General features: G+C 38.2%; 4 protein-coding genes across 5 annotated transcripts; 2 read left to right on the plus strand and 2 right to left on the minus strand.

Moving 5' to 3' along the window:
• Positions 1-35: 35 nt before the first annotated feature.
• Positions 36-6514, minus strand: si:dkey-18a10.3 (heat shock factor protein 1). Its single transcript, XM_057320384.1, is given in 13 exon segments — positions 36-2101; positions 2239-2347; positions 2924-2981; positions 3156-3288; positions 3408-3496; positions 3670-3784; positions 4150-4211; positions 4310-4385; positions 4570-4612; positions 4615-4678; positions 4822-4949; positions 5053-5161; positions 6262-6514. Coding segments are annotated over 10 exon segments (870 nt in total). The 5' UTR covers positions 6352-6514; the 3' UTR covers positions 36-2101; positions 2239-2347; positions 2924-2981; positions 3156-3194.
• A 932-nt stretch (positions 6515-7446) lies between these two features.
• cfap298 (cilia and flagella associated protein 298) lies at positions 7447-10390 on the plus strand. Its single transcript, XM_057321933.1, has 8 exons — positions 7447-7529; positions 7803-7961; positions 8222-8389; positions 8477-8544; positions 8621-8779; positions 8929-9060; positions 9275-9370; positions 9511-10390. Exons 2-8 carry the CDS (start codon positions 7823-7825, stop codon positions 9619-9621), a joined length of 873 nt encoding a protein of 290 aa, XP_057177916.1. The 5' UTR covers positions 7447-7529; positions 7803-7822; the 3' UTR covers positions 9622-10390.
• Positions 10391-10412: 22 nt separating this feature from the next.
• Positions 10413-14046, minus strand: eva1c (eva-1 homolog C (C. elegans)). 2 transcript variants are annotated; one of them, XM_057321932.1, is made up of 8 exons: positions 13940-14046; positions 13337-13527; positions 12932-13055; positions 12696-12848; positions 12401-12544; positions 11164-11241; positions 10999-11082; positions 10413-10837 (listed from the first exon to the last, which is right to left on the minus strand). In XM_057321932.1, the coding sequence occupies exons 1-8, from the start codon at positions 14043-14045 to the stop codon at positions 10422-10424; spliced, it is 1296 nt and encodes a 431-aa protein (XP_057177915.1). In that variant the 5' UTR covers position 14046; the 3' UTR covers positions 10413-10421. The 2 variants fall into 2 exon arrangements, with proteins under 2 accessions (XP_057177915.1, XP_057177914.1); XM_057321931.1 differs by having other exon boundaries at positions 10999-11085.
• Positions 14047-14425: 379 nt separating this feature from the next.
• Positions 14426-17363, plus strand: mis18a (MIS18 kinetochore protein A). The gene is made up of 6 exons (XM_057321934.1): positions 14426-14492; positions 14916-15280; positions 15786-15852; positions 15938-16060; positions 16163-16265; positions 16962-17363. The coding sequence occupies exons 2-6, from the start codon at positions 15073-15075 to the stop codon at positions 17037-17039; spliced, it is 579 nt and encodes a 192-aa protein (XP_057177917.1). The 5' UTR covers positions 14426-14492; positions 14916-15072; the 3' UTR covers positions 17040-17363.
• The last annotated feature ends 2486 nt before the right edge of the window (positions 17364-19849 follow it).

Here is a 19849-nt window from a genome sequence, read left to right on the forward strand (position 1 = left end):
AAAACAAAGAATGAACAACAGCAACATCATCATCAACATGAAAGAAAGTCACATATCTCGACTGTTTTTCTGTCTGCATTGATCTTTTCCTGTTCGTCGATCTGTGTGCGCTCTGTGTGCGGATGCATGTGACGGGTTTCCTGTTATAAAAACCACATTTAAATAAAGTGCAACAACACAAAAAAATCTCACATTATAATTTGATGGTGATTGCATTTCACACTGCATTACAGGTAGTTCGCATTTTTATGATTTGCTCTTAATCTATGTATATTGTTGCATTAATAAGTTGTCATGCACCCAAACAACACAAGCTTTTTTGGAAACTGTGTGCCAAATTTTTTTAACAAATGCTCAGTATCAGGTTAAGAAGTGTGCAGCAAATGTGCTGCAAAACAAACGCAACTCTCACACCAATGCAGACAAGTGTGTTTTTACCAGAATTCCATCATAATTTAGCAGAACATTTGGTTCTGAACTGGACCGTTCCAGCATGCTTAGACAGTATCACAGTCATTACAGATCAACTCTTCAGCTGAAGTCCATTTTACAAATCACCAAGTAGTATGGAAAACCTCCTCAGCAGGACCGTAGCAAGCCTTGTGGAAGAGGTGGTTCTTTTTCTTAAAAAGTGGACCTTTTTTGTCGTTTCCCCCCACATTTATTATTTAATTATGAGGGTCAAATACTTGTATGCTCTAACTCCAGTGTTTATGTGAATGCCCCACTCTCCATGCAAATGGTTAAAGGAGTCATCGGATGAAAATCCTCATTTGTCTGTGTTTAAGTGCTATAATCGGGTCCCCGGTGCATCTCGCAACCCATAAAACGTGAAAAGCAAGATCCCAGTAAGTTTGTTTTGATGAGCCTTTCCCTGCAAGCATGTGAGAAATCAAGTCGTTCAGATTTCGCTCCTGTTGTGACGTAAAAGCAGGATATTATTATAATTTTACCGCCCCTTAATCTACACAATTCCACCCACGGCGCTGCCGCCATTGTTGTCACAGAGTCCTATACCTCGGAAGAGACAGGAGTGGATTTATTTTATTTTTAGTGGAAATCCCTCAGAAACCATAAGTAAAAACCTGCTTGTTTGCGCGAATCACTTCAAGCTGGAGTGCTTTATCAACCTGGGACACTACACGCAGGATTAGCTTCAAAGTTGTTCCTCAAGAGGGATCGAGACCAACTTGAACGAGACAAAGCTGCCGATGTAAGTAATATTTATCAACAGTCTGAATTGACATACATGTACCTTATATATAGGAAGATAAAGTTAGCATATGATAGCGAAGGGAGCCAAGTCAGTCACGGGCTAAATAGAACATTCAAAGCCAGTGTTAAACTTACTCTATATTTATATGTTATTTGGCAAATGGGCACTTGGAGTTTAACTGTATGTATGTTACATTATGTGCGTTAATATGTTCAGCTGCGGCAAGCTGTCACTATTGTTTTGCTAATGAACAGGGGCGAACACTGCGGTTAGTTTCGTTTTAAACGTCTCGAATCATTCGTCCTTAGGCTGAAAAATCTGTCACAGCATAGTTATGCTCTCACGTTGTGTGTGTAAAGTTATAACTTGTCAACGACAAGCGCTAAAATCCACGTAATTCCACTGAGATCTACAGGTGCGCATTCAGTGGATTTTAGGCAAGCATACACGCACAACGTGAGCGCATTAGGAAGCGCTGTTTGCTGTGACGGATTTTTTCGTCTCCGGACAAATTATTTGAGACGTTTAAAACGAAACTAACCGCAGAGGAGTTCAGGAAACATAATTTAGCTAAACCATTGCCATGGCAGTACTACACATGTGTTGTGTTGACACGCCTGACAGAAGGGGAGGTGGGGTTCGCTGTAACTCATTATTATTTAAAGAGACATGCACCAAAACGGGTTGCTGTGAGCATAGCTGTTTTTGACAAGGCAAAAAGGGTTTTGTTTACACAGCCATTGAGTGTTTTTAAGCAAAATATGTTCCAGACATTTCATGAAGACCCTAATAAACGGGACGGTAAGATATCAGAACACTCTCCACCATCACACAGCTCCTGTTCCAATCTGTTCCAGTCTTGTTGCAGGGGCCTCTGCCATGTCACTGCACAAATACAATGCATTGAGATATAATGGGGGTGCGTATGCATTTGGTACATAGTGTAAGGTTTGTGGTTTTGTATGCACGTACAGGTGAGTGTGTTTTATGCGTATGAGGGAAGCGTGGGCGTATGTGTGTACCTGTGTCAGCATATGGCAGCGTGTCGGCTTCACTCTGGGCTTGTTGTTTCTTCTCCATTTCTGTTTCTGAGTCTGTAACTGCAAAGATGTGGCATCCAGGACTAAGGAGCTGCTGATGAGCAGGAAACCAAACACATGAGTCATACTGAAGTGAGAATATACATGCGCTTTTAGAGTAATGTTAAATATAATTCTTGTGTAATTGGCCCCACGTTGCATTTTCGGATAGAGAGAAGGATGTGCACTGCAGACTTTATGTGAAGCAATGTCTTAAAGATGCACCGTGTCATTTTTGTGCAACTTTCAGCCACAAAATGTGAATAACAAAAAATATGACTGTTTTAATTGGTAGTCATTCCAAACTTGGATGATTTTACTCTGCAGAACACAAAAGAAAGTATTTTGAAGGAAGTTGGTAACCAAACAACATTGGCCCCCATTGACTGCCATTGTATGGACACCTAATCACCAAGTCATTTCTCAAAATATCTTCTTTTGTGTTCCACAGAAGCAAGAGTCATACACATGTTTTGAATAACATCAGGGCGAATAAATGATGACAGAATTGATCTTTTTGGCAAACCTATCCCTTTACTATTGAAAATACACAAGATACTTTTAAACGTAAGATTGTGATTGATGCAACTGTAATATTTGTCTATGATTAAATGTATTGAAGACAGACCTTGCTGAAATTGTCCAGGTCGGGGGAAAGTGGAGAGCAGGGGCTTATCGCTGCTAAACTAGTCAATCAGAGCCAGTGGATCAGACACATCGTTTCGTTTGTGAAAAAAATTAAATAAGGGAGAGAAATATAAATGCAGTTATAGACAACACAACACATCACATCACTTTGATTTTGTTTTGAAACTTTGATTCTAAAATAAATGGCACAAATGGCCATCCACTCCTCTAACCTCTCCAACAGTATGTCCTCAGGTTGCTTGACATCAAGTTCATCCAGAAAAGACAAAGCTAGATCCATGGAGGGCAGAGGAGTCAGATGATAGAAATGTGGAGAGAGTGGTGGGAGGTTCTAGTATCGTTTCTCTAAAAGAACAGAAAGCAAATGAGGATTGGGATTTTCTGAGCGGTAAACTCTCATTTCCCTTTTTGTGCAGTTTTGACCTAGTATAGACTGTTGGAAAACACCGCTGGTGATGTCTTACTTGTGCGGCTCAGGTGTGGAATCCAGCAGACAGGTGATGTCAGAGATAACCCTTCCATTTGTGTATACATCAGCAGGTGACACGTCCAACTGCCACGGAAACCCAAAATGATTTACGTCAGTCAGTTTCAATATGATATCAAATGAAACAGGTTTATATATGACTATAATGGGATGATGATGAAGTTGTATAAGAAAATCTCATAATTCAAAAATTATACAAACGTTGTTTAGCGATTCAAACAGAAATGTTCGCCATGCACCTCTTGCAAAGAAGGGATCTCATGGAGGGAGGAAGTGCTATGTGTGGAATTCACGCTGAATGAACGACTGTATTTTGGTGCAGACTGAAACTCCCCGGGCTTGTCGATCATGGGGCTGTCAGGGTGGAGAAAAGAAATGTGTCACATGAGAGGAGAGATACAGTAAATGAAGGTGTGACAAACCCTTGCATGTATATTTTTGTTATGTTCAAGGGTGTAATGGACCCTTAAACCAATAACAATGTATGTAAAATACTTTAAAAATGTTATAAAGCAACATAGATTTACCTCTGTTAAATTTATAAAAAAAATATAACTTTTGGTTAAAAAACAGAACAGCAAAACAAAAACATGTCTAAAATAGAAAACTATAAAATACAAATTTTATTTTAGTAAGCACTGAGAAAGGTACCAAAGACCACAGAAGGGTTAAAACTAACTGTGACATTTTAAGTGCTGTATAAATTCAATTGAACTCACAGTCTCCGTTTGCAACCTTTGATCCTATTTGTCTGAACACTGTTGCTGATGTACTTGATTATCTGAAAAAAGTGACTAAATAGCAATAGTGCATTATCACCAAACAAGCTAAATAACAATTTGTTCCATCAATGTGACATGTAATGTGTTTTTTATTTACCTTGCGTATTATTTTGTGCTGCTGTTGATATTTCTGTCTTAAAGAGTCCAGCTCTCTGCACAAGCATTCATTATCTCTTTGGTAAAGGATAAACACTTCACTGCTTACATAAATGAGTCAAGAGTAATAAGAAATAAACTACTATTAAACATGTGTATGTATTCTGAAAAATGACTCATTCACATGAGTTATCTGTTTAATCCAGACTAAAGAATAGAATGACACAGATGGTTTGTTTACTGTCTCTGAGAAAAGCTCACTTGCACAAAGCCATGAGTTTGAGGTCTGAGGAGTCTTGCCAGCATGACTAATCTGAACGAGTACCTGTGACACCTGCCCTCCATCTTCACTTGCTCTGCTAACTGAAACCTGGTTATGAAGTCACATATACACCACATTTACAATGCACACATTTACTAAACATCAGAAATATAAACAGTGTTGTTGAATGTGAATTTTAAGTGCTGTGCTGATATCACTGTTAAGCACAGGTTAAGGTGTATCAGCATCACCTTCCTGCGGATGAGGCCCAACAGAGGCTGACCATTCCGGATGTTTTCGTGTTGAAACTCAACGTGATCAATCTGCCTATCAGATTTGGCCAAACCAGCATCCACATGCACCACCTTGTGAAAGCCATCTGTACGTGCAGACCAGACGTAAGAAAAAAATGAGAAGGCTTATCTTATAGAGATTTAAGATATATGCCACGTTATCATGTAATGACCCGGCTGAACACCTACACATGTTGAGCTGGCGCACAAAACTGGTCATGTTGCTGTGTTTGAAATAAAGGGGAAGGACCTCCTTGCTGAACTGTTGCTCATCTTGGACCAGAAAACTACAGCAGTCCTAACAGACAGGAAACAGACGGATGTGGTTTATATATGCCACGGTACTTCTAAAGAACTGACTGGCCTGGCAGGAAATATTATTCACATATGCATGATTTAAAAAAACAAAACATATATGTTTTAGATATCCATTTTATATTTTCTGTTGAAACATGTAATAACATCTATATAAGATTTAAATGTATAAATAATAGAATTTGTTTGTTATAAACTCCTAATTATATTTATGAAAAATTACATACTAACAGAACACAACAAATTGTCAAATGAAATATCAGTGAAATCTGAATGATTGGAAAAGAATAGAATAGAATAGACAGTCAGACATGCAAATATCTAAATCTAATAAGGCTATTTTAAAATGTTTGTTTGCATACATACAAGCCTTTATTTGTTCTAAATTGCTACAGAAATTTTTGAAAAATCACAAACTCATTGCAACACAATAAAATACTAAACACATGGATAAAATGAGTAAAATCTTCATGCTTGTAAAATAAGTCAAATTAACTGAGTATCTGTGACCCGAAAGACAGGATTACTTTTATTTTACTTTTTTCTTTTATTTTATCTTACTAAAATACGCATATCTACTGTCTCGAGTAAATCTCATACGGCTATATGAATAAATGTTTCCGTTTGGGTGTTTATGACAGTCTACGTATTTTTGGGTAAACAGTCAATGACCCCAAATTATCATATGACGCAAAGTTCCAAGTGTGGCACTGTGCGCACAGTTCCGGTCTAATAATATCCAGCACTGTGATTGGACGGACAGTGCACCAATAGTGAGCTTCCTCCACCGCCACCAGCAGAGTACACGTGGATCTGTTTTGTAAACTGGGTCAGACACAGACAGCACTCGTCCATGCATTAAAAACTCTTATTAATATGACAATCGAAGGCACCAAAATTAACCGCCTACTGAGCAGATAGACTGAGCTATTATAATGACAGTGGAGTGTATTTTGCTTGCTAGAGAAGGACAGTAAATGCTTTATGTATGCATGGAAAAAATAATGCGGAAATATCATACAGTACTTTACAGTAATTATCTTAGAAGCGAAATAAAATAAAATACGGATAGCCTATACTCACTAGGCTCCAGCAAATAAGGTCATTTGTTGAAGGGGCTTCTACAAGTGCCCAAAGTTTACTGACAAAGGCTGGCACAGTACTTTGTTTCATCTACTCTGTTAAAATCTTAGACGAAAACGAACTTCTGTTCTGTGAATATGAATATGAAGCAGTCTTCGCAGACGTCGTTACACTGATCTACTTTCCCAGTCTGTTATTTCTTACACGTGAAAATTCCTGCTTGACACACCCGTTTATCCTTAACCCAGCAGTGGCTTCCAATGGCATACGCAGAGCCATTGAGAGAGAGAGTTCTGCCAACGGAAGTCCAAAACGCTGGAGCGTCACGTGATTCATGGAGCCTTCAGACAGTTCCAGGAAGGTGTTTTCTGTTTAAATGCTTTATTTCTTTCATCTTTTATTCATTAAATGGCTTTCGTCTTTAAATGGGTTAAAAGTTTACCTCAGTTGGTCTGTTTAGTCGCAGCTCCATGCGTAACTAGTAACTTCCGGGAACAATTGAGAGCCTTCATTGCTGTGAAAAAACTGTTCCATTGGAGTCAACGGAGTTGACGCGACTCTCTCTCTCAATGGCTCTGGGCATACGTAAGCGTCACTTGTATTTACCTCGCCTGCCTCACATAGTTAAGTAAAAAAAGAAAAAATATTTAAATTATTAATTTAATTTATACAAATATTAATTTAATAAAAAAATCCCCACAGTTTGAAAGTGCTTTTTGGCAGTATCATGGTGAAGAAAGGCATATTTAAGGATGGATCATTTACCACTACATCTAAATGGTGGTGTGCAGTATAAATTATATTTTAAAGACACGATTCAAAGAGATTCATTTTTTCTTTATTTTCACACCCATAACGTAAATTATCAAGAGACACTGAATAGTTCTTGGTCTCACAAAAACAGATAACAACTAAATAATATGTATGAATAATAACATAATTGGGTTAACATGAATCCCTTCACACAACATAATCGTATTGAATTATAAGTGGTCACCTAACCAAGTTAACTTTTATAACTATTATGTCTTGGACATAGTTTATATAATACAATATGTGCATCTGTTAACAGCATGCAAAGTCTGTATACGTTACTTTGGCAAGAATTAGAAATGGGGCGAGCTGTAAATTTACACCACATACGTTTTAAGAAGCTTCTTAAGAGACTTTTATTTGTGAGTCATACGCAACTTCCGGTAGTGGTACGGCTGCAGCGGATCGACTGGTGTCGCTGCCTTCTCTTCACTTCTGAGAATTCTATTGAAATAGTAAGTGCAATTTTGATTAATGATGTGATTTAAAAAGTATTAATCTTCAGAAATATTTCACCTGACTACTTGTAATGTTCGTATGAATACGCCGTTATCTCAAAAGTTTTTTTTTTAAACGTGCTGGGACAGCCAACGATAATATTCCAGGTGCGAGTTGTGGCTGCCATGGCAACTCAAACACAAAGCAGCGCATTTAAGTTTCCTCAACAATTCTCAGTTCTATTCCTTGCTCTTCACGTATAATGTATTATTATTTAACGTCTTGCACAGGGCCACAAAAGAAGTGAATCATGGTTCAACTGCACGTCAAACGGGGAGATGAGAGTCAGTTTCTCTTTAACACAACGGTGGATGTACATGTTGACAGTCTCACCCTACAGGTTGCTGCGATCTATAATGGAAGGCTAAAGGTGGACAGGATCTGCTCAGGTATGAAATCGTATACATAATAAAATGACATGAAAAAGAATGCATGCCATGTTTACATACTTTACTTACTAATAAATGTCATGCACCATTTCCAATGGGTTTATCATTTGCATCAGCAGTTTAAAGACATACTTGCACACATACCACATAAACTAATACATTTCTGTGTACATTATATTGTAAACTATCTTAAATGACTGTTGTGTTGTGCTGTTGAGACCTGCATATTAACGCCCAACCTGGTATTTGTAAATCTGTAGAAATTTCAGAGCTGGCGGATCACGGCATCTCTCTCCCACCGAACATGCAAGGACTGACTGAGGATCAGATCATTGAGCTGAAACTGCAGGATGAATGGCAGGAGCGCTGCATTCCCAGTGGTGGTGCTGACTTCAAGAAAGATGAGATCGGACGGCGAAATGGACATGGTAGTTCACATTTGGAAACATGGACAAAGTTTACATTTGATACATTCTATTTACTGTTATAACTAAAGTCTGGCTTTTCTTATTTAGCTCCGAATGAAAAGATGAAAGATGTTTTAAGGAAAACAATGGAGGAGGCCAAAGCTTTAATCTCAAAAGTATGTATAATTTATAAGATGTTAACATGGTGACGTATGTTATGTGGTATTTAATGTATTTTTCTTCTCTTTAAAGAAACAAGTAGAAGCGAATGTTTGCCTTACAATGGACATGGTCAAAGAGGCTCTGGACCAATTGCGAGGAGCCGTGATGATAGTTTACCCAATGGGACTGCCTCCACATGATCCAATAAGGATGGAGTTTGAAAATCAAGAAGATCTGACTGGAACACAGGTTTTTGTGAACTTTCTGTCTTCCTTACATAACCATAAACGACATGCTAGTTGTTAGGAATAAAAAAATGTAGTAAGATAAAAATAATGTTACAGCAGTTTGTAATATAAATAAAGGCTGACAGTATGTAACACTGCTGTGTCTTGCAGGCGTCTTTACAGGTGATCCCAGATGAAGAGGCTCAACTGTGGTGGGCATCGAAAGAACTTCAGAAGGGCAAGAAACTGCAGGATTACATTGGGAAAAATGAAAAAACAAAAATAGTGGTGAAAATACAAAAAGTGAGTGTTTAGTGTACCGCAGTGTCTTTATTGTTGGCAGTTGTTTAGTGTTGACCTTTAGTAATGACAACATACATACTCGTTATCAGTCAATATTGAACAGTTGTGTTCAGATTGTGTGTATTCCAAAAAGGAGGTTGACAGACAAAGCTTGATACACTCTTGATTGTTCTCAACGTGCAAGTTCGAAAATTGACTTGCGTGTTCTTTTCAGAGGGGTCAGGGGGCACCAGCACGCGAGCCACTGGTGAGTGAAGAGGCGCAAAAGAAGATGATGATGCACTATTACAAAAGACAGGAAGAACTCAAAGTGAGTAAAGACTGAACTTGAGTCTTTCCTTTGAATAGTCTTGCATTAAGAGTCTGATTTGACTGTCTTAACTTTAAATGAATATTCAGAATATTAAAGGGCATTTGTCATTGTATGGTATGTTGTGTTGTTTTTCATAGAAACTGGAAGAGGCAGATGATGACACGTATCTACAGTCAGAATGGTCGGACAGACAAGCTTTAAAAAGACAGTTCCAGGGGCTCACAAATATCAAATGGGGCCCAAGGTAGATGGACAGAGAATGTTACAGCTAAATCTGTTTTTGGATGATACAATGTGAAGTGCTTTGTTGTGACAACAAATATTTCCCACAAATTAGTTGTAATTTCAGATTTATTTTAATACTGCTGCTGTTTTAAATGCAATTTGGTTGCATTTTTCAAATGAACTCTTTCAAAACTCTTTCATTTAAAGCGAATGTGTTTGTGTATTTATGTGCTATGCAAGGTGTGACACATTCAGATTTCTCTGTTCTGATGCATTGGGAGAAGGATGCAACACCTTTCCTCTCTTTGTCTATGCCTCTGGCAGTTACTCATTGAAACTCAATGCTGTTTAAAGGCAGGATATTGCCGCACAGCTCTCAGCATCACTGTGGCTGTGTGAGTTCATTCAGAGAGCGTTATGAAAAGTCACACAACACTTTGGTCCCTCAAGGCCATAAAAGACAAGTTACAGTAAAGAGAGGTGTAGCTTTCAAAGAAAGGACTTGATAGAAATACTGAGTAATACTGTATAATAAATAAACATCTGATTCATTTTTCAAATGCATGTTTATGATTTTATCTACAGTGTAAACCACCTTTGTGAATGTAATACTGATTTTACAAACATTTGTGCATCATATAATTTAAAGTTCAATCAAAGCAATAATTTATGAAATAAATTTCTTTACATGGCTTTAATTGAGTAGAATGTAACACAACAGCTTTTTTAGTGGAATGGAATAAGTCCTATGTCACTCACTTTTGCCTTTAAAATCAGGCACTAAACAGATCTGGTATTGTTCCAAATCAGAATGAAACCACAGCTACTGCACATTCTGCTTAACAGTTGGCAAGTATGAATGCAGGATGCATGTGTTTCCATTGAGGTACGCATTCATCCTGATCTCCTGAATCACGAGCTCCCGTCGTTCGATCCTCTCCATCAGCTCCGCTGCCTCTGTGGTGTACGTCACATCCTCCCAACAATACAACTTTCTGCCTATTTCTGAAAGGTTAGAGCTGTCCATCAATGACTCTGACCTGTTATCTTCTTCATCCTCCTCATCAATATCCTTATTCATTGGCTCCTCTTCTAGTTCAGTGGTTCTACTCTTATTGAGTGTTCTAGGATTATTAAGGTGTCTGCTGCAGGTTATCTGAGTTGAAACAGCTATCAGGATGACCAGAAGTCCCACACAAACACTTGAAGTGAAGAGCAGGCCTGCCATCTCGGGATGCTCTGCAAGAGATTCCACTTTAGGAAATCATTATTGACTCATTTCCCTACAACACATATGCTGTGTAACTGACGATAAAGTCTTCAAAATTGTCATTTTGTACAGCATACATGTTGCTGCGTGTGAGTTTAATGGAAATTTATTTAAAATTGTAGTAATTTACCTTTAATAAAGCCATATGCCATTAAAGAATTGCTGACAATGATCCTGTTTTCAGGAAACTTTGCACTTTTGACGACTGGACGTTCTGCTGTTAATAACAATGTAGATAAACATTTCAAATTATATAGATGTACTATTTACAGTCAACTGTAAGGTATATTGTCACCTTCTTTGGTGCTCTGGCTAGGAAGTGAGGTAGTTTGGAAATGGTTGGGATCGGCCTCCTTGAGTAAACTTTGTGGTACTGTTTGGGGAAAAAAAGACAAAACAGGCAAAGCTCTCAGTGCAAACATTTAACAACTTCTAACGTCCCCCTCAAAGGCCAGCCTGGCACAGTATCTCCCACGATCTTTCAATGCGAGGCTGATGAGTAATCTTGATTTTTCCTGCGAACAGCTTTAGCTTTCCAATCAGTAACACAAGCCTGGCATTCAACGTAATCACGGGAAGTGTTACAGGAAGCCACTGAGGTCTAAAAATGCCAAGCTCATTCTGTTTGTATTCCTAACTGCAGTTGTCTTGCTTGTAATTTATGAGACAGGAAAAAAAATTCTGTGTAAATCAACAATCTGAGATGAGGCAAGGGGCACATGCTAATCTTTTCCCACACTTAATAAATGTAATTTAAAGGGACAGTTCACTCAAAAATGAAAATTCTTTATCACTGATTCGTGAATATCACTGATTCTAATATCGAATATCACTGATTCGTGATATCACTGAATATCAATCAAACTGCAGTTGGTTTGTTTTGATTTAAGCCATAATAACTCAAAAAATACAGCTAACACAATTAAACAAAATAAAAATAAAAAATTTAAACGGAGTCATCTCATTTTGGAACCAAACTCTTCATTTGGCCTCATGTCGTTCAAAACCTGTATATGACTTCTGTGGAACACAAAAGAAGATATTTTGAAGAACATTGGTGATCAAACAATTTGAGGACCATTGACTTCCAATGCATGGACACAAAACCACTTTTCTCAAAATATCTTCTTTTGTGTTCCACAGAAGTCATATACAGGTTTTGAACGACATGAGGCCAAATGAAGAGTTTGGTTCCAAAATGAGATGACTCCGTTTAAAAATTATTTTATTTTGTTTAATTGTGTTAGCTGTATTTTTTGAGTTATTATGGCTTAAATCAAAACAAACCAACTGCAGTTTGATTGATATTCATTGGAATGCACAATAAAAAACATGATTTTTTTAGTTATCTCATTTTGGAATCAAACTCTTCAAACAGACTTTTCATTTTTGAAACTGAGGGTGAACTGTCCCTTTAAATTTTGCCATGCCTTAAACTGTAAATGTGTTTTCTGGCTGGATTACATTAGAACTGAAATATAAACAGATTTACATAAATTTCGATTCATTAATGGATGTCAAAGCATTCATACCACATGCATAGAGAACAGTGAGATACTTTTTTGTTCCAGGAGGGCAGGGGTCTTTGAAATGCTCCTCATCTATGGTTAACAAGCACCTTTGTTTACCATAACAGATGTTTGTCACCACACCCACAGCTCCATGAAAAAGGCATTCTGCCATAACATAAGAAAAACATTTAAAACTTCATTATCTAGAACCATTCTCAGATCGGAACTTTACAGTATTTGTCAATATATTGTGAAAGATTTCGGTACCATTCAAAAATCTATTCAGAATTAATGTCACATATATTCAAAAGCTCACCAAAGGGTGGGGGTTCTCCTATCTCTGATGGGCAATAGTCTTCCTCTTCCAACTGTCTCCCATACACGGCAGAGTAGATATTGAGCACTTTTGGATACTTGCAGTGGAGCAAAAGTCGATCCCCCTCACATGTTACTCTCTTTTTGTGTTCCGCTGTATGAATAAACAATACTTTTACTGATGTAGATGTGTAAATATATAAAAAAAATATATGCCGTAAAGGAGGAAATGCTTACTAGGTTTACACCTGTATGACACATGGAGGTATTTAGGGGTTCCAGGGCAAGGATCTCGGCCGAAGACGTGATGATTAACCAGCAGCTGGCAGTCTCTATGACCCTGGCATTCATACAGCACTTTCTTATGGAGAGAGAGTAAAAAGCTATAGACTACACAGTGTACAAAAGGCAGGGAAAATGTAATAGCCCTGTCCTGATTCTGGAGAATGCATGATCTTTTCTGAGCCAAAAGTGAACCAGATCAGCTGCCGCAGGAGTCTAATCTTACAACACACTACTATTTAGGACTGTTTTCTTGGGATTCATTCACCCTTAAAAATATACAAAAACGCTTGTAGATTTTATTGACAATGAAAGGTCTGTTTCGTTTAAGAGACACAGAGGGAAAGAGAATGGCCTCACCTGCAGTGCTGTGGTGGCGGAACAGCTGTGATTACGCCATTGGCATCTCATTACTGGCACATTCACAGCTTCACTCTGCCCATAAAACGCAGACTGAACAGTTATGCTTGAGTATCGTGGGCACCTGAGGAGCAAGACATCTCCATCACAGGCTTGTGCTGAATGACTGTTAATGATCCTAAACAGATAATCTGGAAGGAGTTGGGAGGTGATGCATACATTAAATTGCATGTTTTTGTATTTATAATAATTACAATTATAAAGCAAAATAAATGTTACAAACATATTTTATTTGATTAATTATTATATTATTTTATAAAAGTAAAAAATAATTATTTATTATATATTTTTGGTTCTTTTTAATGAACATCCAATTGTTATAATGAATAACAAAATCTGCAGGGAAAATGTAATAAGAAAGGAAAACATAATACAGAAAAAAATATACAAATAAAAAATGCACTAAAGAATAAACAAACAGGTGCATAAATATATTAACATTATAAACACAGAAATAAAAAAAACTACTATATGAAATATAAAAAATGAATAAAGGAGTACATTTCATTTTTAGAACTACTGTATGAACCTGTATCGACTCACTTGAGAAGTCCGAAAGTCCATTCATTTCTTTGGTCCACAGTAAGAGAAGGCTGTAAAGTATCTGAAGACAAAATCCAGATGTGCTCTCGAGCTGCGCTGAAATCATCTTCAAATCAGTCTTCTTCAAACGTCGCGTGCATTCAAGCGCGCGCACAAGGAGTCAGGAATCCCCGTTTCTCTCTCACCTGCCAGGGCTAAAGTATTCTTCTCCGCGTATTTACCATCCGAGTCCTTTGAGGTAGAAATCGAAGAGATCGTTTTTCCCTCGATTGAAAAGTAGTCAGTAGACACGAGACGAAAGGGAAACATTTCAAAGCGGCGCGGTTACTGTGTAGCCAAATAATAAGTGCGCAACAAGTCAGAGGTACCCGAGACGAGCGACAATCCCATCGTTTATTACCTCGCTGATGGTTTTATGGTCCGTAGTGAGAGTAAAGATCATGACATGAGCTTTCTTGTCACTCAGAATTTGAAAAGGATTTTTGCGGAGGATGTTCGAGAATAACTCTTTTGAACGGGGCGTGGCGGGGAATGCCTCAAGTAGTCAACTGGCGTACGTAGTACTGTAACCAATCTGATCACACGGTTTTTACATAATTAATCATATTTGATATAGTAACAACGAGTTTGCCATTTAAAGCCAGTATGTTTTGACACAAAAACCATGGCACTAACACCGATATTCATATTCAGAACAAGGGCGACAATGTGGTTATTTAAACGACTAGTTCGGAAACCTGCAAACCTGTGCATATGGTCCAGTCTAACCTTGAATACACGAAGCAAAACATTTCTCTTGTGTTTGTGCTTTTATTTAATAATTTAATATTTGTTTGTTTTCGGCACTGTTTGGGTTTTTAGCCAAGAACCCTTTCCCTCTCCTTATTCCTGTAATGTGTTAACGATATTTAAGTATTAAGTATTTTATTATAGTAAATGTTTGAGTTTAAATAGTCTTTATCTCTATTTTCCGTAGCAAATACTCCGTTGCAGCAGATGGCGCTGTCCATCCGCGTTCACGTCGTCAAGTCAAGTCAGGAGAAGAACTTTGCCCGCGAATATTAGAAAACATTTGACGTTGCTGGTGGTGGAAATATATCAAAGTGAGCGATATTGGGATTTTGCAGGAAACAATGACAAGCAAATTGAAAGAACCCACTGACTGTAGCAATAAAACATACTCTGTTTGTGAGAGTACGGCGGACAGCAGTAGCCGAGTGGAAGAAGACGGAGAATCCGACGGTCCTGCGGTGTTCATGTGCGGAAAATGCAAGCTTCCCATCGGCGATTCTCTGTCCTGGGCAGGCAGTGATGACGAGCGGAACCAAATCATGCTCAAACGTAAGAGATTTAGGATGTTTACACTTACTTTTAGCAGTAGTGAAAACAACGAAGCCATTCATTTAGGAGGCAATAATATGAGTGCTGTGTGAAATGATACGTTACATGTTTCAACAGCTATTGAGGCACCCCATAAAAAAGTTAACCATGGTTTGACAAAAGTAACCATATATTTTCGCTTTTTCAAAAGTAAAACCTCAATAACCACACTTTTACCATTGTGTCACTATAGCAACGTGAACTGTATTTAAACTATTTGTAGTAAAACAAAAGAGTGTTCATTCTGCCAAAACATGCTTAGTACACTTTTACAACAATAAAACCATGGATAGTTTTATCAAGAGGATATGTATGATTTTTAAATCGTAAATAATAAATTTTAGCAGTTTTTGTAAATATTGTGTTTATACTGCTTGTGTCTGTAAAATGCTAGTTATTAGTCTGCTTTGATGACTCCGAATTAATAATCCCATATAATATATGTAATATTTTGTTTTATTTCCAGGGATTAGTGACAATGTTGTCATAGGCAAGGAGCCATTTGTTTCCGGTACCCGTAAGGAGCTTGGATGGTGAGATATTTGCTTTTTAGATTACATTTACAAATGTTTCCTGAACATCAAGTCAAACTTCTGCCTTTTTGTGCCTGTCATTCAGCCTTGTTGTGAGCCTCACTTGTCATGGCTGTGGTTCAGATTTAGGAATCGTGTACATATCGACTCCAAAACACCTTGATTTTAAGAGATCCCTATTCTGCTTTAACGTTCAAAGTATTGAAAGGTAAGTAGCCTCATACAGTGGTTTTTGTCTGTTTTGAATTTGAAGCATGTCACCCCATGTCTGATTTATGGATTAGAGGACATACATTTTTCCTCTCTGTAGCTATGTAGTGGGTAGTCCAGGTCAGCAGATGCCAGATTTGGACCATGAAAACAGGCCAGTAACCCTGGAATACCAAGACACTGTTGAGCAGCAGATGACAGAGGTAATGTACCTCAAGTGTTATATATACTAATCTATATACATGTAGTAACTGATAACCTTTACAACATTTAATTACAATGTGGAGCTATCTGCGATTACATAAATATTGAATATGCTGAGAATATTGGGTTGAAAGAAAGAATGTAAATTATAATATATATTTATATTTATGCATTTGGCAGACACTTTTATCCAAAGTGACTTGCATTGCATTGTACTATACATTTCTTTCTGACTATGTGCAATCCCCTGGGATCAAACCCATGACATTGGTATGCTAGCACCATGCTCTAACCACTGAGCCACAGGAAAAAAATTATTTAGGTGTGCCTGTTGTTTTTGCAATTGTGTTTTCTATTATGGTTAGGGTACACAAATCTTGCTCTTTGGTATGACACAAATATACAGCAGAGGGCGCTCTTGTCTTGACGTTCTTTGAGTTGAGTTGAGTTCTTTGTTTGGTCAGCCAGACCGGCAAACAATAGATATTAGAAGCTGGATAAGAATTTCATCGACAACGAGGTGTGGACAGTAATGTCTGTCTTGGAGATCTACGGTTCATATATTGCTTTATGATCTGCTAATTTAATATGACACTGGTGTGTTATTAATGAATATGGCTATGTGCAATAATGTCATTTCACAAACACATACTTTGTTTTCTTAACCAGCTTCTGTTCTGTATTGTGCCTTCCAGATAAAATCTTTAGCTGTGATAATAGGACAACGACTTCTGGAAATAGAAAATAACCTCCAGTGCAGTCCGGCAAAATAAAGTGAGCTGTTAAAAAGCTGTTTTAGAGATAATGTCTGTTTTTCCATCTGAGGGAAAAATCTACTTTGTCTGGATCCCATGCAACTTTTTACAATTAGATTTGTACAGAAAGGTATGTATTGTATATGTATTTTTTTGTTTAGTTAAATGCACGCTCCACATATCTGCAGATGTCACAGAGTAGACATCTTGCTGTAAAGCAGATACAAGTTTCTACCCTGCATGTGTATTATGGGCTATCTGTTTTATGTAAAGCTGGTATATGTATATCTTCTTAGATGGACACACAATAAACAAAGGTGTCAAGCAACTTGTTGTACATTTCCCTCCATGTTTGTTTTTGATGTTTCATCTTTTGCATCAAAACATTCCCGCCCCATCCCATTTACAACTGGTTCAATAACAAGTCGATGGTGAATGGGGGGAGAGCTCAAGCCATTTGTTTTGTTTACAGTTCGTGTCTAATGTGCCTAGCAACACACTCCACCAGGAGGCGGGAAAAAAGATTCTCGCGGAGACCCTTGAAACCGCAAGCGCGCCCCCAACTCTGAATTCTGAGGTAGCATAACAACAGCGATAGCGAATGCGCTCGTCTCGGACCAACCAGAGTGCTGTATCTAAGGGCCATGCTGCCATGGAAACAAAGCGCACATGCTACCGCGAGAGCCTGTTGCCATCGCATCCGCCGTTTCCTTAATTGCCGGCCAGCCAGCCAGCTCGCGCGTCGGCCTGCCAAGCTAATGACGTTTGGCTTCAGTGGGCGGAGTCTCCTCCCCTAACCACCGGCGGTCCGTTGAGAGTTCCTTTTCATTCTGTCTTTGAAGTCATTCATTCGCTCTGTAAACCAAGTAGCATTGAAATAGGGACAAGGGGCACATGATGTTGTTCTTGAGAAGCGGATGCATCACTCTGAACGCGCCAACTTACCTCTTTTTGAAATGTACGAAAAGCGTATTTTTCTGGTTTAAAGCCATGGCAACCAATAAATTACGCTAAAACATGGTTAGGCCTACTACACTTTTATTATAATAAAACCATGTTTAATTTTCATAAGCAGATGTTTTCTTTTTTATTGAAATAGTAATGAATTTATTTGTCTTCCTATAGCCCCATTATTTCACCTGCTCCGCCAGACGCTGTCAACATGATTAATGGACGCAGGCTGCAATCTTGGAGTGCATTTCGCGTGCACTGAAGTGCTGATTCTCTGCACTTTCTGTATGATCGCTCTCACCCCGTGCACCTCCATCTCAATGTCCGCGCGCGTGCACAAGCGCTTTGTCCTGAAGGACTGTGCGGGCGCAAATCAATAACACAGACAGTGTGATTTAATGAAGGTTACCTCCTTGCAAATTCCCCAGTGGACCAAACTCGCGGTGAATCTAAACAATAACTGTAGTCAAACCCTCTAATAGCAGTGCTAAACGAAAAACATGATCTGCCAGTCGCTCAATTCTTGCTTATATGCAAATCCTCGTCGGTTGTCCACCCCATTTGTCAAACCCTTCAATCATAACGTGCTGGCATTCCGGTGCAAATTTGAGAACTGACTGACTTCCTTGTATTCGCTGTATGTGTTTTTTTGTTGCAGTTCAAGTAAAATCATAATAATAACAACTGACGTCACACAATAGAATCAATGACGCCAGTTTAACATACAGTATGCAACAGTTTATTGTTATTATTGCCTGATCAGGTTTTTGTTGTTTCTATTCATAGTATTTACCCCCACTGTAAGAAAGCTAGATTAATTTGTCTGTTTTTGTCTTTTCCAGACACAAAGACAAATATTTACCCCTTTAAAAACAGGATTAGTCTCAATCAGGGTCTAAGCCTGAACAGATTGAGAGATCAAGAGGGCCTTTATTTGACTTTAATAATGATGATGCTGTCAGCCATGTAACAAAACAGATTTGAATATGTGACAGCCTTGGTAAATTTGGACACCCTTGTAGGTATGCGTGTTGATTTCAATGGTAACTTGTTTTTCTTTGTTTGTTTCCTTTGCTTTGACGGGTATGACAAGTAGGTTCACATTTGTGTTTACTTAGACAGCTGCAGAGAATAGTGACCACTTCATGTTGTGTTCTGACTGCTCATTCACTTTGTGCTGTGTGCTTAGTCTATAATGTTTATTTTGTACCTTGCTATTCTTTGGAAATATCTTGGAGTACTGTTGAAATACCTTGGTATTACCATTTACAATTACGGTACCATGGCAGCACCACAGTGCTTTTACACGGAAGTGTTCATATACAGTTTTTCAGTCTTCCACAGAAAGAATAAGCCGATATTTCCTCATTTCATGTTGTTGTGTATTACATTGCATTCTGTGCTTTGATAAGTCATGGCGCTTTTAGCTTGTTTTTGCCTCTTGAATGCTAAAGGATTTTCGAGGGCTGTCATTCTGTGTAAACTAAGCGTTATGTTTTAATATACTTTACAGCCTCTTTTGTCCCACAGCTTTTAGCAGCTTAGGCGCACAGATTTATCTGGGCTTCAGAGTATGTGTTTTAGGGTCACCCCCTTGCATTTGTCTCATGTATGGGGGCACAGGAGGGTGTGTGTTTGTGCAAGTGAGGGTGCAGCTGACTGGATTATCAGATGCAGGTCTTTCAGCTGTCACTCATTTAATGGTTATTGCTGGTTTCTCGTGGGAAGAGTGTACAGTTACACCAAGTCACCTGTTTCTCCATAAATGACTGTTAAAAGTTTAGAATCTACGACAGCTTATGTTACCAACTAAATTATCTTGATTTAATCCTTAGACAATTTACATATGAGAAAAGAAAACACAATGGTAACTTTGT

The sequence above is a fragment of the Triplophysa rosa genome, linkage group LG22, assembly GCF_024868665.1.
Source record: "Triplophysa rosa linkage group LG22, Trosa_1v2, whole genome shotgun sequence".
Classification (NCBI taxonomy): domain Eukaryota; kingdom Metazoa; phylum Chordata; class Actinopteri; order Cypriniformes; family Nemacheilidae; genus Triplophysa; species Triplophysa rosa.

What these genes read in the sequence shown, in the direction of transcription:
- cfap298 (XM_057321933.1), top strand. Translation starts at nt 7,823, where the DNA reads ATGGTTCAACTGCACGTCAAACGGGGAGATGAGAGTCAGTTTCTCTTT. An exon ending in CGGACGGCGAAATGGACATG is followed by an intron (nt 8,390 to 8,476) that starts GTAGTTCACATT and finishes TTTCTTATTTAG; the next exon opens with CTCCGAATGAAAAGATGAAA. An exon ending in CCAAAGCTTTAATCTCAAAA is followed by an intron (nt 8,545 to 8,620) that starts GTATGTATAATT and finishes TTCTCTTTAAAG; the next exon opens with AAACAAGTAGAAGCGAATGT.
- eva1c (XM_057321931.1), bottom strand. Translation starts at nt 14,045, where the DNA reads ATGATTTCAGCGCAGCTCGAGAGCACATCTGGATTTTGTCTTCAGATA. An exon ending in TGGACTTTCGGACTTCTCAA is followed by an intron (nt 13,528 to 13,939) that starts GTGAGTCGATAC and finishes AACTCCTTCCAG; the next exon opens with ATTATCTGTTTAGGATCATT. An exon ending in AGGAGAACCCCCACCCTTTG is followed by an intron (nt 12,545 to 12,695) that starts GTGAGCTTTTGA and finishes ATGTTATGGCAG; the next exon opens with AATGCCTTTTTCATGGAGCT.
- mis18a (XM_057321934.1), top strand. Translation starts at nt 15,073, where the DNA reads ATGACAAGCAAATTGAAAGAACCCACTGACTGTAGCAATAAAACATAC. An exon ending in GAACCAAATCATGCTCAAAC is followed by an intron (nt 15,281 to 15,785) that starts GTAAGAGATTTA and finishes TTTTATTTCCAG; the next exon opens with GGATTAGTGACAATGTTGTC. An exon ending in AACGTTCAAAGTATTGAAAG is followed by an intron (nt 16,061 to 16,162) that starts GTAAGTAGCCTC and finishes TCCTCTCTGTAG; the next exon opens with CTATGTAGTGGGTAGTCCAG.